At 35.9% G+C, this 20,109-nt stretch overlaps 1 protein-coding gene across 1 annotated transcript in view; it reads right to left on the bottom strand.

Annotated features, from left to right (window-relative positions):
- Positions 1-20,109, bottom strand: part of DMXL1 (Dmx-like 1) — a 207,688-nt gene that overhangs the window by 65,620 nt on the left and 121,959 nt on the right. Inside the window, exons 30-33 of the mRNA XM_006885987.1 lie at positions 18,456-18,598; positions 12,568-12,653; positions 9,266-9,467; positions 7,217-7,334 (exon numbers count right to left, since the gene is read on the bottom strand). Coding sequence (XP_006886049.1) covers positions 7,217-7,334; positions 9,266-9,467; positions 12,568-12,653; positions 18,456-18,598 — 549 coding nt within the window. The remainder of the gene's footprint in view (positions 1-7,216; positions 7,335-9,265; positions 9,468-12,567; positions 12,654-18,455; positions 18,599-20,109) is intronic.

Below are 20,109 nucleotides of genomic sequence, written 5' to 3'. Positions count from 1 at the left end.
GATGTTTTCTCTATGTAGGAATGTAAAATACTGTAAAAACAAATATTGGATATGTAGATTTAGAAAGCTTGTAATACCTGTCTTCAGCTTATTATCAATTTGGTATACTAAAAAAGAAAAACTGCCTTGAAAAATGCTTGTTGAAAATAGCATAATTTCGAAGAGGGCATGGGGCTTACCCTGGGGAGGATTAAGCCCCACTCAGTACTGAGGAAATTTGCTTTTGAATGCTTTTATAGACCCTCCTTGAACTTTTGATTGAAGAGATTCACATTTGGAAGAAAGGCAAGTTGGACTTGAGAGAAAGAAAAAGAGACTTTTGACTTTTAAAATCTCAAAAAGTGGTTCTGAGGTAGGGAAAAGCCCATGCCCATCAGCGCCCTCTTCCAGGACTTGAAGTTAATGGGAGCTGGCAAGTATGTTAACTTGGGATGACGCGGATCTGCTTGGTGAATGGAAGTAGGAGGCCTGCACCAATGACAGGACAGCGTGAGTTTGGACATGCTCCATCACACTGTTGACCTAGCATGCATAGGTTTGTGGGTAAGTGCAAAAGGGTTGCTGGCTTGAAGGCAGGGAGTCATGAGGACCTGAGCCTAGAATGTAGGAAGAAGTATGGACTCCTTGGTATGCAGCTGAAGCTCACTTGGACCTAGTTACTTATGGCTGGAGACCAGCTAACCAGAAACCAAGAATGAAGATACATGTTTCATTTTATGAGCTAGTGTTGATTGATGCAATCTGATGGTTCACCCTTGACTGGACTTTTGATGTTAAAAGTTTTAACTGGGACAGAAGATTCTTTTAATTTTTCCTAGGATATTCAACATTCTGTCCATAGCATCCTAAAGTCTTGCAACTTGATGTCTGAATCTGTTCATCACTTCCTTCAGCTGAAGAAATGTGGAGTCTGTCCCTTTTGATTTTCCGACTCCAGTTCTTTGCTTCTTCCCATGCTGCCCTTTTAAATCTTTTGTTCAGCTCCAACTTCCTGCTTTCTTCCGTTTACTTTGGCTTATCGGTGCTCTCGTGCAATATTCAGAGATCTTGGTCTTCTCCTCTGTGTTTGCAATAACCTTTGGATTTGTTCATGAATGATATTCTTGATATCCTCCCAAAGCTCATCTAGTCTTCATTCATTAGTGTGCAAGCCTCAAAACTATAATTGACGTGATTTTTAAATTCATGTGGGATCGACTTAAGGTCAAATTTTGGTTTGTGGATTTAACTGTCTTTAGCTTTAGTTTCAACTTGCATATGAGTAGTTGATGGTCTCTTCCACAATCAGCACCTGGCCTAGTTTTCACAGCTGATATTGAGCTTCTGCAGGATTCTTTCCACAGATGTAGTTGAGCTGATGCCTGTGAGTGCCATCAAGTGAAGTAAATGTGTATAATAATCATCATTTGCATTTCTTGTAAAATGTATTTGCAATGAATAAATCTTCGATTGTACAAAATTCTATCACTTTCTCCAGTCTCATTTCTATCACCAAGTCCAAGCTTTTTGATTTCTGATCCTTCTTCCCTATTGTCAACTTTTGCATTCCAGTCACATATTATTGCTAATACATATTAATCTTGGTTGCAGGGCTGATCAATTCTTGACTCCAAAAGTTGGTAGATATTGTCTATTTCTTCCTCTTTGGCTTTGGTTGTTGAGTGATATTTAAGTGATAGTGGTATTCCCCAGACTTCCTTGTATGTGAATGGATATTACCTTGTTGCTCACAACATTGTGTTTCACGATGGATCTAGAAATTGCCTTTTAAACTATGAAAGTGAGGTTTATATAAACCCATGAGAGGTAAAGGCTAGCACTTTCTTTGCACAATTGTTTTTGACCTGCACTGCAATTGACAGTCTGCAATCAGCTTTCAGACCTACAATCATCCTCCTGATGTGAGTCATTCTCTTGACAGGTTTGAGTATCTGGGAGACCTTCAAGTGACCCACCGAGCCTAAGGGACACCAAGGTTTTGAGGGAAATTAATGACGGAGGGATAGCTGATATTAGAAATTGTGGCGTTACACAGAAAATCAAACATTTGGGACAATGTTGAAAAATCTCCATGAGGAATCTCAAAATAACTAAGCTAAGTAAAGAATACAGCTAAAAACAAACAAGAAAAGAAAAGGTATTTCACAATTCAATTATATGAAATTTTAAAAAACTGCCAACTAATCCATAAAATCAAGATATTCTTCTCCTGATAGTAAGTCTCAAGTATGTGAGACTATGTGATGGTTCTTTAGGCAAGCAAGTTTGTTAATGGATTAAAAATTTAAATGGTATCCTTGTTAAACTTCTAAAGGCCATTAGAAACTTTTAAAGTTACATATGGGTCATATACAATATAAATTTGATAATAAAACATATTTTTTCTTAATTATATATGAAATTTCTCATTTTACAAAATATTCCTTTTTTTTTTGAAAAAAGAGGTGGAAACTATGTAACCTTTTAAAAAGAAGTATTTGGAATATTTTTTCCTTTAATCACTCTGAGAATTTTCTGACACAATCCATGTCAAACGGGTGATAAGTATCATACCTAATAAAGTCAATCATATGTGGATATGTTATAAAAAGCTAAGAATTATTTTATTGTTTATTTATATATTTACAAATTCTCATGACTTTGTCTTTAACAACATGACTGTATGTCTTTCAAGTTCTTTAAACACTTGTACATACAATGTCAAAGGCACTGTCCTTATAAAATAAATAAAACAAATGCAACATTTTAAGATTTTGCAGTATGGTAAGGAATTGATACTATAAGACAAAACCTTAACTTCAAAAGTTGTATTTGCTGCAATGTAATAATATTATAACACAGTATTTTCTACTAGTGCAATTTTACATTCATAAAGAATGTTACGTGAATTTAGCCAAAACAGGATCCATTCAACTCCCTTTAAAATTGCATTCTCTTATTGAAAGAAAAACCAACAAACCACCAAATACCCAATTTTAGTATTAAAGTTACTAAAACAAAAATAATTGAAATAATAATTTTATTGTATTGGGGGAAAAAAATGTAGTCCAAAACTAAAATGCAAACTCTTTCATTTCTTTTTACAGAATGCAATTTCTAATTTCAGTTGAATGTTATTTTGTACCTTAATGATGTTTGGCTCCTCCATCATAGAATTTTTGGTTTCATTGTTGTCCCTAAATGACTTCATCAAAAAAAGAATAATCACAAGACAAAAGTAAAGACGAGATGTAAAAAGCCAAATATATGGGATAATTTTAAAAACTGTATCTTACACACTTTCTGGGTAACACTGCAGTGAGTTCTGTTTTAAACTCCATATACCTTAAAAGATGTGTGTGTGGTATATGGTTAGAAGGTGAGCTGAGAAAATGCCATCTGTCAGAATTCATTAACTACTACTATAAACTTTATCTTCTCTCTTAAGTATTATCTTTAATACATTATGACTATATCCTGTCTCCATGTTATACTAACCCTCAGAAAAATCTGATTAGACTATTTGATTTCTAGGTTTTTAATTTTTTCCTTCTTTTAACCAGAAATAATCAACATATTACTCAGAAACACATATTGATCTTAAAAAGGGATACTAGCAACATTTGTTAAAGAAGAGTTTATTAAAGACTTTTAATTTCTCCTAGAGAAATTAAAGAAAATAAGGAAATTAGAAGCAAAGATAAAAGCTATAAAAATTTTGTGCTGGAAAAGAGTCATTTGTAGTCATCTGTACTGATTTCCAAAAGGAGGGTGAACATCCTCTTTAAAAATGCATATACAGTAAAACACATATACAGAAAAAGAAAAGTCCTGAAGATATCAGAACTTTAGATCATATGAAGAATTGTAAAAATTTAATTTTCAATCAAAAGGAAAAAACAAAAAAACAGTCTTTACAATTTTTTCAATATCTCCTAGATAAAATTTGTTGTTATTAGGTACTTTCAAATTGATTTTGACTCAACATTAACTCCATGTAACAGAGTGAAACTGTTCCTTAGGGTTTTGGACCAATGGTAAGGAGTAGCACTGCCAACCCAAAGGCACAAGGTTCAAATAGACCAGAGGTTACATGTGAGAAAGATGGGTAATATCTTTCTGACAATTTACAATCTCTGAGAACCTGCTGGCGGTTCTGCTATGAGTCAGTTCTATGGTACATGGATATACAAGAGCAACATTTATGTGAGCATATTGTCAAATCTTTTTCTTGTAGAGCTGCTGGATGGATTAAAATTGCCAAAATTTCAGTAATTAGCCATCTACTTAACTGCTCCATGGCTAAAATTATGGGCCCTGTCTTGTATCTATTTCCTGTTTAGTCTGGGAAAAAAACAACAGACCTCGTATTAACTTGGATTAAAATATGTAAGCATAATATAAAAGCAAAAGACAAAAAGAAATCTTAAAAAAAAAGAAGAAAAAAAAAAGAAATCTTAACACCAAAAATAAGTTAGTCAACTATCTAGTGAACAGGAATTTTTTTAAAAAAACTAACTCTATAATGCTGATTCTATTTAATGCCATCAAATCTAAGCTTTATAACCACAATTCTTTTACAGTTTTTATCAAATCACTATCTTTAAGATTATAACACTCAGAACAAAATACTAGCAGCAATTTACTAATAATTATAAATAATGCCAGATTTTAAAAAACTCTTACATTTACAATTCACAAAATATTACAAATTAAAGGTATTTTACCCATTTTCAAACTAAAGTAACTAAAATTCAGAGAATTAAGTAATTTAATGATAAATTACAAGCTTTCAAGACAAAATTTATATTCATACTTTTAAGAAAATAATTATAATATAAAAATAATTTTCATGTTACCTTAAGATATAATGAAACTTTTTATGAAAGAAGGGATAAAGTAATAAGAACTCAAAAATATATAGTTTTATTAACTGATCCTCTCTCTTTAATGCATTCTGGTTTAGTTCTGCTATTTTCCTTCCCTAACATCAACTATATAGCCTAGTGGTTCACTAGCCCTTTGTTCTCTTTTCAGAATTGTATAATTTCTCAAATATAATATATATATATATATATATATATATATATATATATATATATATATATAAATATTTTCTTCATACAACCATATTTACATATAAAATGTGTTTTTAATTTTATGGTCATATTAACCAATTATGTATATTCTTGAGGTGTTCCAGAGAAACCAAAGAAGAAACCAAGCAAATATGCTTACTATAGCAAACAATACAGCAATGCTTTTTATACACTATAAAATGACCAAATAATCGTACCAAATTATTTTAGGCAAAGATATACTTAAAGTGAAATAAGAAATATTATCTCATCAATAAACATTACCATACTAATAGAATTACTTTGACACTCTTATCTAGCATGCTTACTGTGAAGTAATTCATTGTTTTTCCCAGGCTGTGTACATACTTTTCTTGAGTAATTTAACATTTTCTTGAACTACTTAATGGTAATTCAAACATTAAAGATTCTACATACATAACATTAAAAGATTTATATTCACTTCTCAGCTCAGATTGCAATGTTATAGCAAGGTACGTAAAGTCAAAAGTCTTCTAAGTCATCAAGAAAATGACAATTAGTCATTAATTATAGATTCCATGTTCACAAATCCATTAAAATCTATTCATGAAAACTATCCTCAGTGCCTTTGTACACAATTACAGCCATGTGCCTGGGCAGATTTACAAATATTTGTTTGTTCAGGTAATAAACTGCCAGTTACAGTCAAACAAGGCTGGTTCTATATTTGTCAACTCTGTGTTCAAAGGAACATACTAATTTAAATAACAGAAATAGACTATATTTTGTTTCCTGGATTAGCTAACTTGACTCTTTCACATTATCATGCAAAGATTAAATAATGGTGTGTCTATAGTTGCTTCTGAGAGCCTTTAAACTGAGGAAAAAAAAAGTAATTTTACTTTTTTTCAAGTTTACTTGTCACAGGGCTTTTTGCTAGATTAAATACTGAGAAGCTATTCTAGTTTCTTATTACTTCAACTAAAATATATTCCCTTTCTTATTTTATTGGGACAAAAAGTTTTAAAAAAAGTTGGTTCAGTGCTACTTATAATATGGTCTACAGGTAGCTACTACTCTCAGTTTTTTACTGGTCTGTGAGGAGATAAGGAATTATCTATTGTTCTAGAACATTGTTTAGTTTACCTGGGGTTTTTTTTCCTTTTTAATAACAAAACTTTCTCAGTGAAGGAAATGATATGCTAATTTTCATTCAGGGGCAGCTTCCCCTCATCATCAAACTGGTTCTTTTTTTTTTAGTAGAACTGAGCTAAATAAAGAAAAATAATCATAATGCTGCAATATTAAGACATAAATGACAAGTTATAAGGTAATAATAAATTAATCAAAGTTTGCAAAATTTCATTAATTTAGTATAATCAATTAAAAAATAAAATGTACATATATCAAAGGCGTTCAGTATACAATTTGGTGTCAATTAAACTTGTAATATATTTTCAATTATTGCACAAAAATCGCAGGAAAAGTCCAATCTTATCTCTTAAACTGGTGATATAACACAGAAAACAAGATGTACAATGTCATAACTCAAGCATTACACTTTTGTTTTTTTCCCCCCTCATTCACCTTGTTTCTTAACGATCATTCTCATCCATATTGTGTCTTATAAAATTAATCAACATTAATCTATACCCCAGGACAGAACGGCATTTAGAGCTCTTGTACATAGGGTTGCTATGAGTGGCAAGTGACTCAATGGCACATAATAAAAACAACAAAGAACTAAACCCACTACTATCCTATCTTTTCAGACCTCTACTAGATCTTTCCTTATTTCCTTCATCCCCTCCCTTCACCCACTGAATTCTGCAATCCTGTGAAATCCTCACTTCCTTACTCTCAGCTCCTCTTCCCCTTCCACTTCCCTCTCTGGATATCCATATACATTTTACTAGTTATCCTTCTCTTTTTTACAATAATTGTCTCACTCAGCATACAGCACTTTAGTTTTGAAAAATTATTCTTAAACACAGCAATTAGTTACTTTCAAGATAATGTTGTGTCTCTTTTTTCCTCAAAGTATTAACAGCAGGACATATATTGTACTATAAAAATTAGTTCCTTAAAAAAACATAAAATGTAACTCATTATTCATAGATACGCAAGTGTAAGAGACTGCAATTATGAAATAGTAGACAGGTTTTAACACTACAGACCTCATTCAGACATCTTTTCTTTGTGAATATATTTCTGATAAAGGTGTCTTGAATTTCTTCTTGCTTTACCAAGTACTGCCAAAGCCTCTTCACAGAAAGGGCCAAATGATGTTTAGATCTATACAGAGAGAATAAATGCAATTATATGCTTCGAAAGTTTCTGATTAACATAATTGCATTTTCTCAGTACTATATGAAGAATACTAAATATTCTAAAATGCTAAAAGAACAAACAAGTCTGTCTTGGAGAAAGTGCAACCAGGATGTTCCTTAGAGGCAAGGATGGTGAAACTTTGTCTCAGACCCTATTTTGACAGGAGGGGCCAGGCTTTAGGAAAGAATATCCTGCTGGGAAAGGTATAGGGTCAGACAAAGAGAAGATCATCTCTAATTGGCTCAAGCAAGTCAGATATCATGAGCCTGGTGCAGAACATGGCAAAGTTCAAATCTGTTCTTTGTAAGGTTGCTGAGTTGTAGTCAACTTGACAGCACAACAACATATGAATGCTTAGTATCTGTTAACTGGAATCATATCACATAGACAGCATACTATTTCTTTTTTTAATTATTATTATACTAGTTTATACTAAACAACATGTCTCTGGAAGCTCTACTAACTTTGATAAATGTCTATAGTTATAGAAAGGCTTCAGGCCTTTTGTTCATATGGTCACTATGAGTTGTGCTTGACTCGAAGGCAATCAACAACAACAACTAGTTTATTTAGCATACTATTTCTTAAGGCCTAGATAATAAATAGTTTAGGCTTTGTGGATATCTGATCTCTGTCACAACTTCAACTCTGCCATCATAGTGGGAAAGCACTAATAAGTAATATCCACGTGACTGAGTCTAGCTGGTAAGAAAAAACTTTTACTTACAAAGATTGGATGGGCTGAGTTTGGCTTTCAAGACCAATGTGTTGACCCCTGATCTAGGTACATTAGATGTATCAAAATAAGTATGTTTCCTAGAGGGTGTAGGAAAAAAGCTACTAATCATGTGGTCTTTGGAAATGTACCAGTTCACAAACTCTGCTCAGCTCTAAGTAAAGAGTTTATGCATAGGTAAAATTCAACTATGTCACTAAGCCACCCAAAATGCTGTTTACATTTATGATTTTTTTTTTCTTTCTTGATGAAGCAAGTACTGCACTGATTTACCTTTGGTCTTAACTCTTTATCTCTTCAGGGGCACTGAAAGAGTTTATTGCATAGGTATTTTGAACAGCAATTGTGAAAAGAAGATGCCTATAAAAGTTCACAGGCCAAACTCAATAGCCCTTCTATTTTTCAAAATGAAGTTTTCATCTGTAGTTGTATAGTTGCTTTCATACTACAATGGTTGAGTTGAGTAGCTGTGACAAGACAGTAAGGACTGCAAAGCCTAAAGTACTTACTATTGGACTTTTGCAGAAAAGATGTGTTGACTTCTGAGCTATAACATTCAACCCCAAAACAGAGAAATAAGCCCAGAGCAGCAAATCAAACATGTTAGTTGTCATCTAATCACAATCCATACACAATGAAAAGAAATATTGCCCAGTTATTTACCATTTTTATGATTAGTTGCAAAATGGATCTTTGTGACCCATACAGTTTACAGTGTCTGATTTACAGAAGTATATACAAGTACAGAAGTAAATACAGAAGTAGACAGCCAGGCATCCTTTTCTAGCCCATGTAATTCTAGAAGTTCTGCTGATACCTGCTCATCACCTAAGCAAGATACAAGAATAAGTGACGGAGAGGAGATCCTATGCAGTGCATTTCTTAGAAATCAAACTTGAGTTTGCTAAATGCAATGGAGAAACTATCAATAAACTACTACTACCTCTGGAAACTCTGAACTTTGATAAACGATGACACTTATAGAAAGGATTCAGGCCTTTTGTTCACAGAGTCGCTATGAGTCATGTTTGACTTGATGGCAATCAACAACAACAATTATTCCCAAACTAAACAATGACCTTAAATGTTTCTTCTCTACATAACACTTGACAACTTTCAGACTTAGTAATACAAAAAGAATACCTAAAGGAAAACTTACTTGAAAGGAGTGTTTGTAGGTTCCAACAAAGCTTTATGGCGAAGAATCGCAGGGCCTGATGATAAACTCTCTTCAGAAGTATGAACTGCTATATAGTTTTGAGGTGGCCCAGCATGGATTTCAAGTCGTCGGAGAAGAACTTGCTCCCAACATTGGAGGGTTTTTAAAACTGCATGACAAAGTGGTGAACTAACTGGTAGCTCTAAAAGAAAAGTAAATATTTTTAGAAGAAACCCTTTTTTTGGCAAAAAAAAACCCCAAACTGTTTTTAACTCTAAAAAGCTATGGAGGAAAAATGGCACATCTTTTATCTTCTGCAACATAATGCTATATTTAAGAATCACGGAGAAAAGATACTGACACAACACATACAGAAGAGATATGAGAAGGGATGAAAATTCACACTTATAAAACAATGTCATAAGCATGTAAGGCATTTAAATACAAACAACTAGCCTAGGATAAGAAAAACACTGCAATCTAAGTAGAAATTACTTCAAAGGCCTAAAACTAAAATTTGAAATAGTATTTGCAATTTATGATTTAAATTATATCAATTACAGCTTTTAACTGTAATTTCACATGAAAGATGTACCTGAAGATTATAAAAATGAAGAGGAAAATTGTCTTAACAGCCCAATTTTTGTATGAAATACATACTTAACACTTGTCTGGAAAATAAAGAAAAATTAAAAAAAAATCTTTTTAAAGTTAAATAATACTATAAAACATAGCATTTCAAAGTCTTATTCTTCTACATTCCCAACTCCTGAACCTAATTTTATTGTTTTCCTGTAGTGTCAACTCAGAATTGTCCGTCTAGCTGGTCTTCAGAGGCAATAAATCATACAGAGGAGACTGTTCATCTTTCTGCTGTGGAGCAGTTGGTAGATGTGAACCATGTGCCTTTGGGTTGTCAGTACAGCTCCTTACCACTAGGCCACCAGAGCTCCCTGAACCTACTTTCAATTCTTACCTATTCCTGCTATTTACTTCCACATAAACATGCTTATTCTGTGAGGTTTTGATCTTTCAACTTAAAGAAAAGTTCAACTGATTTACTCTAAGGAATCTGGAGATTAGCCTCTCTTTGTGTCACCATTCCAATATAGGCATAACAAAGTTTCTGGCTAACCAGACATTTTAGCATGTATTTGACATACATTTATGTAAAAGAAAGTTCACAGTGGAACCACTTGTAAAATAATCATGCTTCTTTCTTTTCTGTATAATTTTCAACCCATTAGCATTAATCAAGATACTAAAGAATAGAAGATTTCAAAAGGCAGCACGGGATGACAAAGCAAAATATTACAATGAAATGTGCAAGGAGTTGGAGTCAGAAAATCAAAAGGGCTGAACTCGCTCAGCATATCTTAAACTCAAGGAACTGAAAAACAAATTCAAACCTCGAGTTGCTATAATCAAGGATGCTTTCAGCAGAATGTAAAATGATCCAGGAAGTATTAAAAGAAGATGGAAAGAATATACTGAGTCACTGTATTGAAAGGAATTTGAAGACACAGAAGAATTTCATGAAACAACATATAAGCAAGAGCCTATGGTGATGAAAGAAGAAGTTCAGGCTGCTTTGAAGGAAATGGAAAAAATAAGGCTCCAGGAATAGATGGTATACCAATTGACATATTTCAGCTAACAGATGCTGCCCTGGACATGCTCACCAAGTTGTACCAAGAAATCTGGAGAACGACCACTTGGCCAACTGAGTGGAAGAGATCGATACTTGTTCCCATCCCAAAGAAAGGTGACCCAACAGAATGTGGAGACTACAGAACAATCTCACTGATTTCACATGCAAGCAAGATTTTACTGAAGATTATCCAAAAATGACTGGAACAGCACATCAACAGAGAACTACCAGAAGTCCAGGCTGGGTTTAGAAGGGGTCGTGGTACTAGGGATATTGCAGATGATGTTAGATGGATCTTGGCTGAAAGCAGGGAATACCAGAGGAATGTCTATCTGTGTTTCACTGACTATGTAAAGACATTTGACTGTGTAGATCATAACAAACTATGGCTGACTCTGAGAAGAATGGGAATCCCAGAACACTTGATCATTCTAATGCGAAAACTATACTTGGACCAGGAGGCAGTCGTCAGAACAGAGCAAGGGAACACCGCATGGTTCAAAATTGGGAAGGGCGTACGCCAGGGATGCATCCTATCTCCTATCTCCATACCTTTTCAACCTATATGCAGAACAGATTATCCGGGAGCCTGGGCTCTATGAGGAGAAATGTGGGGTCAAGATTGGTGGACGATTTATCAACAATCTGAGTTATGCAGATGACACAACCCTGCTTGCTGAAACTGAAGAGGACCTGAAGCACCTGCTGCAGAGGGTCAAGGACTGCAGCCTACAATATGGACTGAGGCTCAATGTCAAGAAGACAAAGATTCTCACCACTGGACCAATTGGCAGCATCAGGATGGATGGTGAAGAGATTGAGATTGTACACAGCTTTAGTCTGCTTGGCTCCACAGTCAACGGTCTTGGCATCAGCAGCCAGGAAATTAAAAGGTGCATTGCCATGGGAAAGTCTGCTGTTAGGGACCTCTCCAAAGTACTGAAGAGCAATGGTGTCTCTCTGGAGACTAAGGTGCGTCTGATACAGGCCATGGTCTTCGCAATCACTTGTTATGCATCCGAGAGTTGGACAATGACAAAGGAGGATAGAAGGAGAATTGATGCCATTGAGCTGTGGTGCTGGAGAAGAGTACTGAGAATACCATGGACTGCTAGGAAAACAAACAGATTTGTCCTGGAAAGGGTTAAACCGGGTGGCTCCTTGGAGGCAAGGATTCTGAGGCTCTGTCTAACATACTTTGGACATGTTGTGAGGAGAGACCAGTCCTTGGAGAGGGACATCATGCTTGGGAGGGTGGAGGCACAGCACAGGAGGGGAAGGCCCTCTATGAGGTGGACTGATTCAGTGACTGGGATAATCGGGATGGGAGTGTCAGAGACAAAGCGACTGGCACAGGACAGAGCAGAGTTTAGGGCTGTCATACATAGGGTCGCTATGAGTCGCAAGCGACTCGATGGCACATAACAACAACAACAAACAGCATTAATCATCATTAAGTCTTACACTGGCTAACCTATTTCTCACTCACTCATTGCTACAGAGTCACAGATGACTTTCTCTTGGATTTGAAGCTTTATGTATTTTCCTCTCCAATGTTTCTGCAACAACAACACTTAAAAAAATCCAACAAACTGACAGAGAAGTAAATTCATAGCATGTCAACAGTAGTTCATGTTATAATATTCATTACCTGCAAGATCATGTCCTGCAAAGGGATAGAAAGTTTTCAAATTGTTGAGCACCAGCTGCACCATTGCCAATCTCATCAATGACCAACTAAAATGAAAGCAACAGAGGCTCTGTTAAACACTGAGATATTAAAAAAAATACATCATCCTTTGGCCTAACAGTTCCACTACTAGGAAGTAACACTGAAGATAAAAGTAAAGGAAACTGAAACAATAGATGCATGGAGTTACTCATGCCAGCATTATGTGCAAATGCAAAAAAAGCAGAATTTCATTTCTTAGAGTTTGCCTTTTGAACTATGTAAATGTTTCATATATGAAAAAAACTAACTCAAAAGAAATAATTACACTGATAAATTAAAAATAGTCATAATATTTATTTCTTTCAGTAAAAAAAGATCTTCATTTTCTCTGATATAGTTGTTCCTTTTGGAAAATGTCCATTTTTTAATCAAACCATTAACATACTCTAGATTAATAAAATATATATAGTTTTCATTTGTAAACACATTGAGGGAAATACAGTAACATGCATGTAAAGAAAATGTAGTACTCAGAAGGTAGTGGACATTCTGAGAGTTTACAATGTTAATAATGTACAAAACAGTAATATTAATTATTCTATTTCTAGAGATAAATGAGGTAAAAATCATCTTTAAATTTAGAAATTTAAGATGTAGTAGTAGTTAAGTTTGCCTTTGAGTTGTGGTGCTAAAGAAAAGCAATGAACATATCACAGTCCAAAAGAACAAATAGGTTAGTCTTGCAGAGGAAGAAACCAAGTATCTCCTTAGAGGCAAGGATTTTAAAGCTCCACCTCATATACTTTAGGCAAGTAGCCAGGAGGGACCAGTCCTTGGAGAAGGACATCATGCTTGGAAGGATGGAGGAACAGCATAGGAAAGAGAGATCCCGGATGAGATGGACTGACACAATAACTGGGGCAATGGGATTAGGTGTGTCAGAGTCCATGACACTGGCTCAGGATAGTGTAAGGTTCAGTGCTGTTGTACATAGAATTGCTGTGAGTTGCAGGTGACGTAACAACAACAACTTGAAAATTAAAGGTAAACAAAAAAAATATAGATATACCTCTGACTGCAACACCTAAAGATAACCACAATTAATTTTGTGTCTACATACGTTTGGGTATACAGATTATCTATCTATCTATCTATCTATCTATCTATCTATCTATCTATCTATCTATCTATCATCTATCAATCAATCATCTAGCTACCATTACAAAAAGATTCCTACAAAAGACACATCTTTAAAACTATTATTTTCTAATTAATATTTTGTAAATACTTTCCAGCATTAAGTCTATCTTTGTTTTCCATATAATATTTACATAATTTAAATCATCTTTGATTTTCTAAATTTTCTCTTTGGAGAAGAGTTTCGAATATACCATGGACTGCCGGGAGAACAAACAAGGTTCATCCTAAAGAGGGTGAAACCAGCCTGCTATTTGGATGCAAGGATTCTGAAGCGTCGTCTGACATACTTTGGGCATGTTACAAGGAGAGACTGGTCCTTGGAGCGAGACATCATGCTCGGAAGGGCAGAGGGACAGAGAAGGAGAGAGAGACCATAAATGAGATGGATCGACACAGTGAGTGGATTAATGAGGGAAGGGGTGTCGGAGACAATAAAGTTGGCACGAGCCAGAACAGGCTTCAGGGCTGTTGTACACAGGATCATCATGAGTTGCAAGTGATTTGATGGCACATAACAACAACAACAACAACAACAACAACTGTATAACTGGTTTGGTTTTTTAAAATTATTATTTTAATGAAAGCTTACACAAAAGTTTGGGTTTTTATTCATTCACTGAGGCACATTTTCCTACGCCCCCCTCCCCAGTTCACTTTTTAACGTGTGTCTTGTTCCAGATTGTTGTAATATATATAATGCCTAATCATATATTCTTTTCAGATAACCCTTTCCTTCATTTGTACAAAGGCAGTGTTCATTGTCGACCCACTCTTTGCCTGTTCTACTCTCCACCAAAGTTTCAAGTCTGTGTTAGTGGGAAAATTAGTGTTAGCAATAAAATTAAGCAAGTTTGAAGGACAGGAACTTTATAAATTTTACAGAAGAGAGATGCTTATTTTAACAATAAAAATGAATTAGTTCTAAAATTAATGAATCACTCTAATGAGATGAAGTCTTGAGATGTTTTAAACCCATTTTCTTAGTCTCAATATTATTGGTGTTTTTTTACGTGCCATCAAGTTATCTGTGACACACGGTGACCTATGTACTAGAGTTCTGAACCCTGCCCTATCCTTAGTCAGTCTCAAGGACGCTGACACACCTAGCCACATTACTGCAGTTACTGTCAATTCTTCTCATCTGGGGTCTTCCTCTCCTGCGCTGTCCCTTTATCTTTCTCTAGGGACTGGTTATTCCTGGCCATGTCCCCAAAGTATGTAAGATGGAGCTTCAAAATCCTTGCCTCCAAGGAGAAACTTGGTCTCACTCTCTCCAAGGCAGACCTGCTTGTTCTCTTGGCAATCAAAGGTATGTACAATACTCTTCTTCAGCACCACAACTCAATGGCATCAATTCTTCTTCTGTCATCCTTAGTCATTGTCCAGCTCTCTGATGCATAGCAAGTGACTGTCAAGATCATGGACTAGATAAGGCACAGCTTAGTCTCCAGACTTACATCACACTTTTTTAGCACTTCGGAGAGGTCTCTGACAGCAGACTTCCCCAGTGATATTAATCTTTTGATTGCCTGATAGCTGGTGCCGAGATTGTTGATTGTGGAACCAAACAAGCTGAAATTTTAACAACCTCAATCTCTTCTCCATTTATCATGATGCTCCAAATGATGTTCCACATATAGATTGAAAAAGTATGGAGACAGGACATGTCCCTGACACACTCCTTCCTGATTTTGAACCATACAGTGATTCCTTGGTCTGTTCTGTTCCTGGTCCAAGTAAGTGTTTCACATGAGCACAATCAAGTGTTCTGGGATTCCCATTCTTCTCAAGGTTAGCCACAATTTGTTGTGATCCACACAGTCAAATGCCTCTGTATAATCTCTGGTACTCTTTGCTTTCAGCCAAGATCTACCTAACTGGCAGTAATGTCTCTAGTGCCACAGCCTCTTCTAAATCAGGCTTGTATTTCTGATAGTTCAATGTCAATGTACTGTTCCAGTAGTTTCTGGATAATCTTCAAATGAATTTTGCTTGCATGTGATATTAATGGATAATTTTCACACTGTGTCACGCCACCTTTTTGTTGGAATGGGAATGAGTATAGAACCTGTCCAGTCAGTTGGCCAGGTAGCTGCCCTCCAGGTTTCATGGCACAACCTATTGAGCACATTCAGGGCAGTGTATGTTTTTGGAAATATGTCAATTGGTATGTCGTCAACTCCTAGAGCCTTATTTTCAGTTCCTTCAGAGAAACTTGAACTTCCTACTTCATCATCATTTCCTCTTGATCAGATGATGCTTCATAAAATTCTTCTGTGTCAGCCAGTTATTTTTGGTTCAGCGACTTTGTTTACTCCTTCCATCATCATCATCTTTTTTAAAATGTTATATTGATTTATAAGAGCTGCTCTGGGAAGCTGTGCAACTTGTTTACAATGAGACGTCATCTATCTGAACATACTTCATATGGCAATTAGCAGCTGTCATGGCAAGGGGAAACCACAGCTTGCTGGCTTCAGCCAACACAAAATAACCAGGGAACAGGAGGAAAACACAAGGACAAAGTTAGGGTGTGGGAAGAACTTTGGAAATCTTGACAAAAGAATGGAGTATTTTATGCTGAGAAGACACTAGAACACAAATGACAACTATTTGACATCTGTTCTGACCACATCTCCAAAAACATCAGAGATGATGGAGGAAGACAGCTGAAGCAAGCAAGCAAATCTGTAGAAAAGAACCTACAAATGATTAACATCTAAATTTGTTTTGCTTTTTTTAAAAAAAAAATTTAAATATATCAAAAGGCCTGCTTTAATGACATGCTACTCCCACCAGAAAATAACCCAATACTGCCTTGTTGGTAATATGCTTAAGTTGACCAGCCAGCTCCTATTTCTAAACTTCTGTGTATGTGTGTGTAAAAGTATATGTATCTTATCAAATTAATAAACAAAAGCCTCAGGGCTCAAGTGACTGCTCAAAACCTGCTTCCACACACTGACTGACCAATGTCCACTCCCTTCAGAAGGGTGGGCAGAGAAACCTACATGTGGTAGTAGAACATAACAGCCCTGTTTTCAAGCAGTGCTTCACCCTTCTCAAAAGGAGAGGCTGACTTCTAACCAGACTAATCAATTCTCTCCTGGTGACTCCACTTCTTTTTAGGAAAACACACATACTCACACACTCATATATGTAATTTTTGTGTTTTTACATTTAAATATAAAAATACTCCTCTGCTATGTGTTATAATATTGAGGGCCAAATAGTAAGAATTTTTTTTCTTAAGGCAGAGATATGTCCCGTCATATCCCTATCCTCCTTCTCTCTTAATTTCCATGGAGTCTCCTATCCAAACAAGGAAATCCTAACTTTACCACAGAATTAAGTCAGGCTCTCTCACTTCACCTACCTCCAAAATTTATTCTTTTCCTCCCTTCACAAATATATGCTCTGTCTGAATAGCTATGTCTACTGGACAAACACATCTGATTAAATGGGAGCTGTGGTTATGTTTCCCCAGCCCCTCCCAACTAAGGCACTATTCCTCAGTCTTCAAGAAAGCTTCAGTGACAGAGAAAAGGGGCGGGATGGCTGTGAGGATAAGAATTTGACCCCTCTACCCTAGCCCCAAAAAAGCAAGAGTAATTAACTGGGCCTGAGGAATAAAAAAGACCTCGATATTTTGCCCTTTGTATTACAGCTAGTAGGAGCAAGTACGAGGAGAAGAGGGCTTGGGATGCAGAAGGGGCTTTTGATGACTGGGGGTCTAGGCCACTTCGTTTTTATACTGGAAGGGCTTGTCGCCAGTCTCATGGAGAAGACATGTGCAGATGTGGGTTTCTGTCACCGAGTAGGGATCACAGTTGGTAGAAGAGCGGTGGTCTTCGAAATAACCCTTCTTCTCCTGGCCAACAGTCACAATGGTTGGCCACACTGGCAGAAAAGTCTCTGATGTTGGAGGTTTTGTGGAATCCAGTCAGGAGCTGGGCGATATCCAGGCCTCCTTTGGGATTGTAGGCACGAATGTGGTACTGTTGCTGCTTGCTTAGTCTCTCCATGGACTCCTCACGGTGCTTCACACCATTCTCTTTTCGCATGGCCTTGGTGTTAAAGTTGGTTGTGACATCCAGCAGCATTCTAGTTCCCAGGGATGGGTTTGGGGTCAAAGTTCCTATAACGCCAATGTCTTCACATCCACAGTGCAGGATGAAATTGGTCACCTAGAGATGATCTCCCATGGCAATTCCTTCACAGGGGCCTATCTGGAACTCCCACTGGACAGGTATTACTTCCACATTTGTCCTCCCAATCTTGAGGCCAGCATACAAGCAGGACGGGTAGTGAGCCTCCACAATATTCCTGTCATAAGCTTTATCTGCTCCACACCACAGTAATAGGGACCTTGGGGTCCAGGAAAACCATTAGAAAGCCTACCAAAGGGGTGGCCATCTGTCCCCATGAGGTTGTATACCTGCTACATTCCAAACCATGTATTTAAAGAATTTTATAAATAAACTAGTATAAAATAAAAAATAAATTATACAAATCATGTATCATCCACTCAGACTATCAAAACTTAAGTTATAATGTATTATAATTCATAAAGTTATTAGTTTCACATGTATTATATTTTAAAATATTATTTATATATGTCATGCTAAAGCATCTTTCAAAAAAGCTTTAAAGTAGATATTCCATACCTATATGAATTTGCATTGGAATGCTCTTGGAGATGGAAATCAGAAGTTAAAATATCATCATTATCATCACCATCATCATCATCACTTTCCAAACTCTCCTCTGAATCATATTCTGGTCTACTTTGCGATGAAGGTAGAAAAGGCTAAAATTTAAAAAAAAAAAGGTACAGAATTTATCATCCAAAGATCTGATTTAATATATTCAAGTATATAATTAATAGCAGCAATTCAATCTATTTTCATGGACCTTAAGAAATTCAATTAGTTATTGGCAGGGTTTTTGGGCACCAATTCCTTTGATTTCATATTACATAAAGCTCTACTTATTCATTTACTCAACAAAAATACATTAAGTATTTACAATAAGCCAAAGAGTGTTATGTGGGCATAAGAATTTTGAAGATGAATAAGAATACTTAAATTTCAGTGGAAAAAACAGGGCAAATGACTGAAATATAAATTGCACTGTTATGTTAAAAAAAAAGAGAGAGGGAAAGTTGAGTCAGAGAATAAAAGGAGAGACTGGAGATAACCTGGTCATCAAACATTTCTTTGAAAAATAAAATTTATTGGAATCCTACAGGACAAAAATAAGTTATATACCAAGAGTGAAGAAAAGCAATATATATAGTAGAAAAAAGCATTTGAAAGACTTGAATGCAGAAAACAAGTTAATGTGAAAAAAGAACAATTTGAAGTCTACTAAGGTAGAGAAGAAAGGTTGCAGAGAACGGTAGATGACAGAATAGATGATTTGGCTGTTGTTGGGGCCTTCGAGTTTAATCTAATTCACAGCTACCCTATATATGATAGATTGAAGCCCTGCACAATCCTCACAACTTCCATTTTTCTAATGCCCACTGGTGCAGTCACTGTGTCAATCCTACTTATTCAGGGTCTTCCTCTCCACCTTCCAAGTATGACATCACCTTTATAGGACAGATGTTAAGAGAGCCTGACAACATGCCCAAAATATGGGAGAGGAAGTTTCACAATTTTTGCTTCTAAGAAGCACCCTGCCTGAACTTCTTCCAATAGGGATTTACTCATTCTTTTCATAGTTTCTGATATATTCAATCATCATTGCCAACACCACAATTCAAAGGCATCAATTCTTTGGTCTTTTTCATTCATTGTCCAACTTTCACACACATAAAAAGCAATTGAAAAAACTATTTTTGGGCCAGGTGCACTTTAGCTTGGAGCTGACATTCCTACTCAACAGCACTTTAAAGGTGCATTCTGGTTTTACTTCTTCAAGGGGAGATTTGTTCATTCCTCTGGCAGCGCATAGTACATTTAGTATTTTTTGGCAACTTTGATGGCTAATTCCCCAGGGAATTGTACTGCTCTAACTCAAAGGCCTTGTCTTTGCGGAAGTTCAAATTGACCAGTGACTCTGTAGGAGAAGGATGGGGAATCTCCTCCATAGCAGTTTACAGTCTCAGAAATCCAATGGAAGCTTTGTTACAAGTTGGTTCAGATGGCAATGAGTGATTGAATGAACGCTATTTCCAGAATGTGATAAATGATAGCATGTCACCATTATGTGGTCAACTTCTTTAACTCCATTTAAGTATAATCTGAATTTCACTTCCAATGTTAGGACTTTTCATTTCTTCGCTGGCTAATTCCTTTTTCTTTTTGGAATTCT

This window comes from Elephantulus edwardii, unplaced genomic scaffold (genome assembly GCF_000299155.1).
Source record: "Elephantulus edwardii isolate Elephantulus edwardi_28Jun2011 unplaced genomic scaffold, EleEdw1.0 scaffold00046, whole genome shotgun sequence".
Classification (NCBI taxonomy): Eukaryota; Metazoa; Chordata; class Mammalia; order Macroscelidea; family Macroscelididae; genus Elephantulus; species Elephantulus edwardii.
The sequence above is the reverse complement of the archived record's forward strand: the minus strand, read 5'-3'. Positions and strand labels throughout refer to the sequence as shown.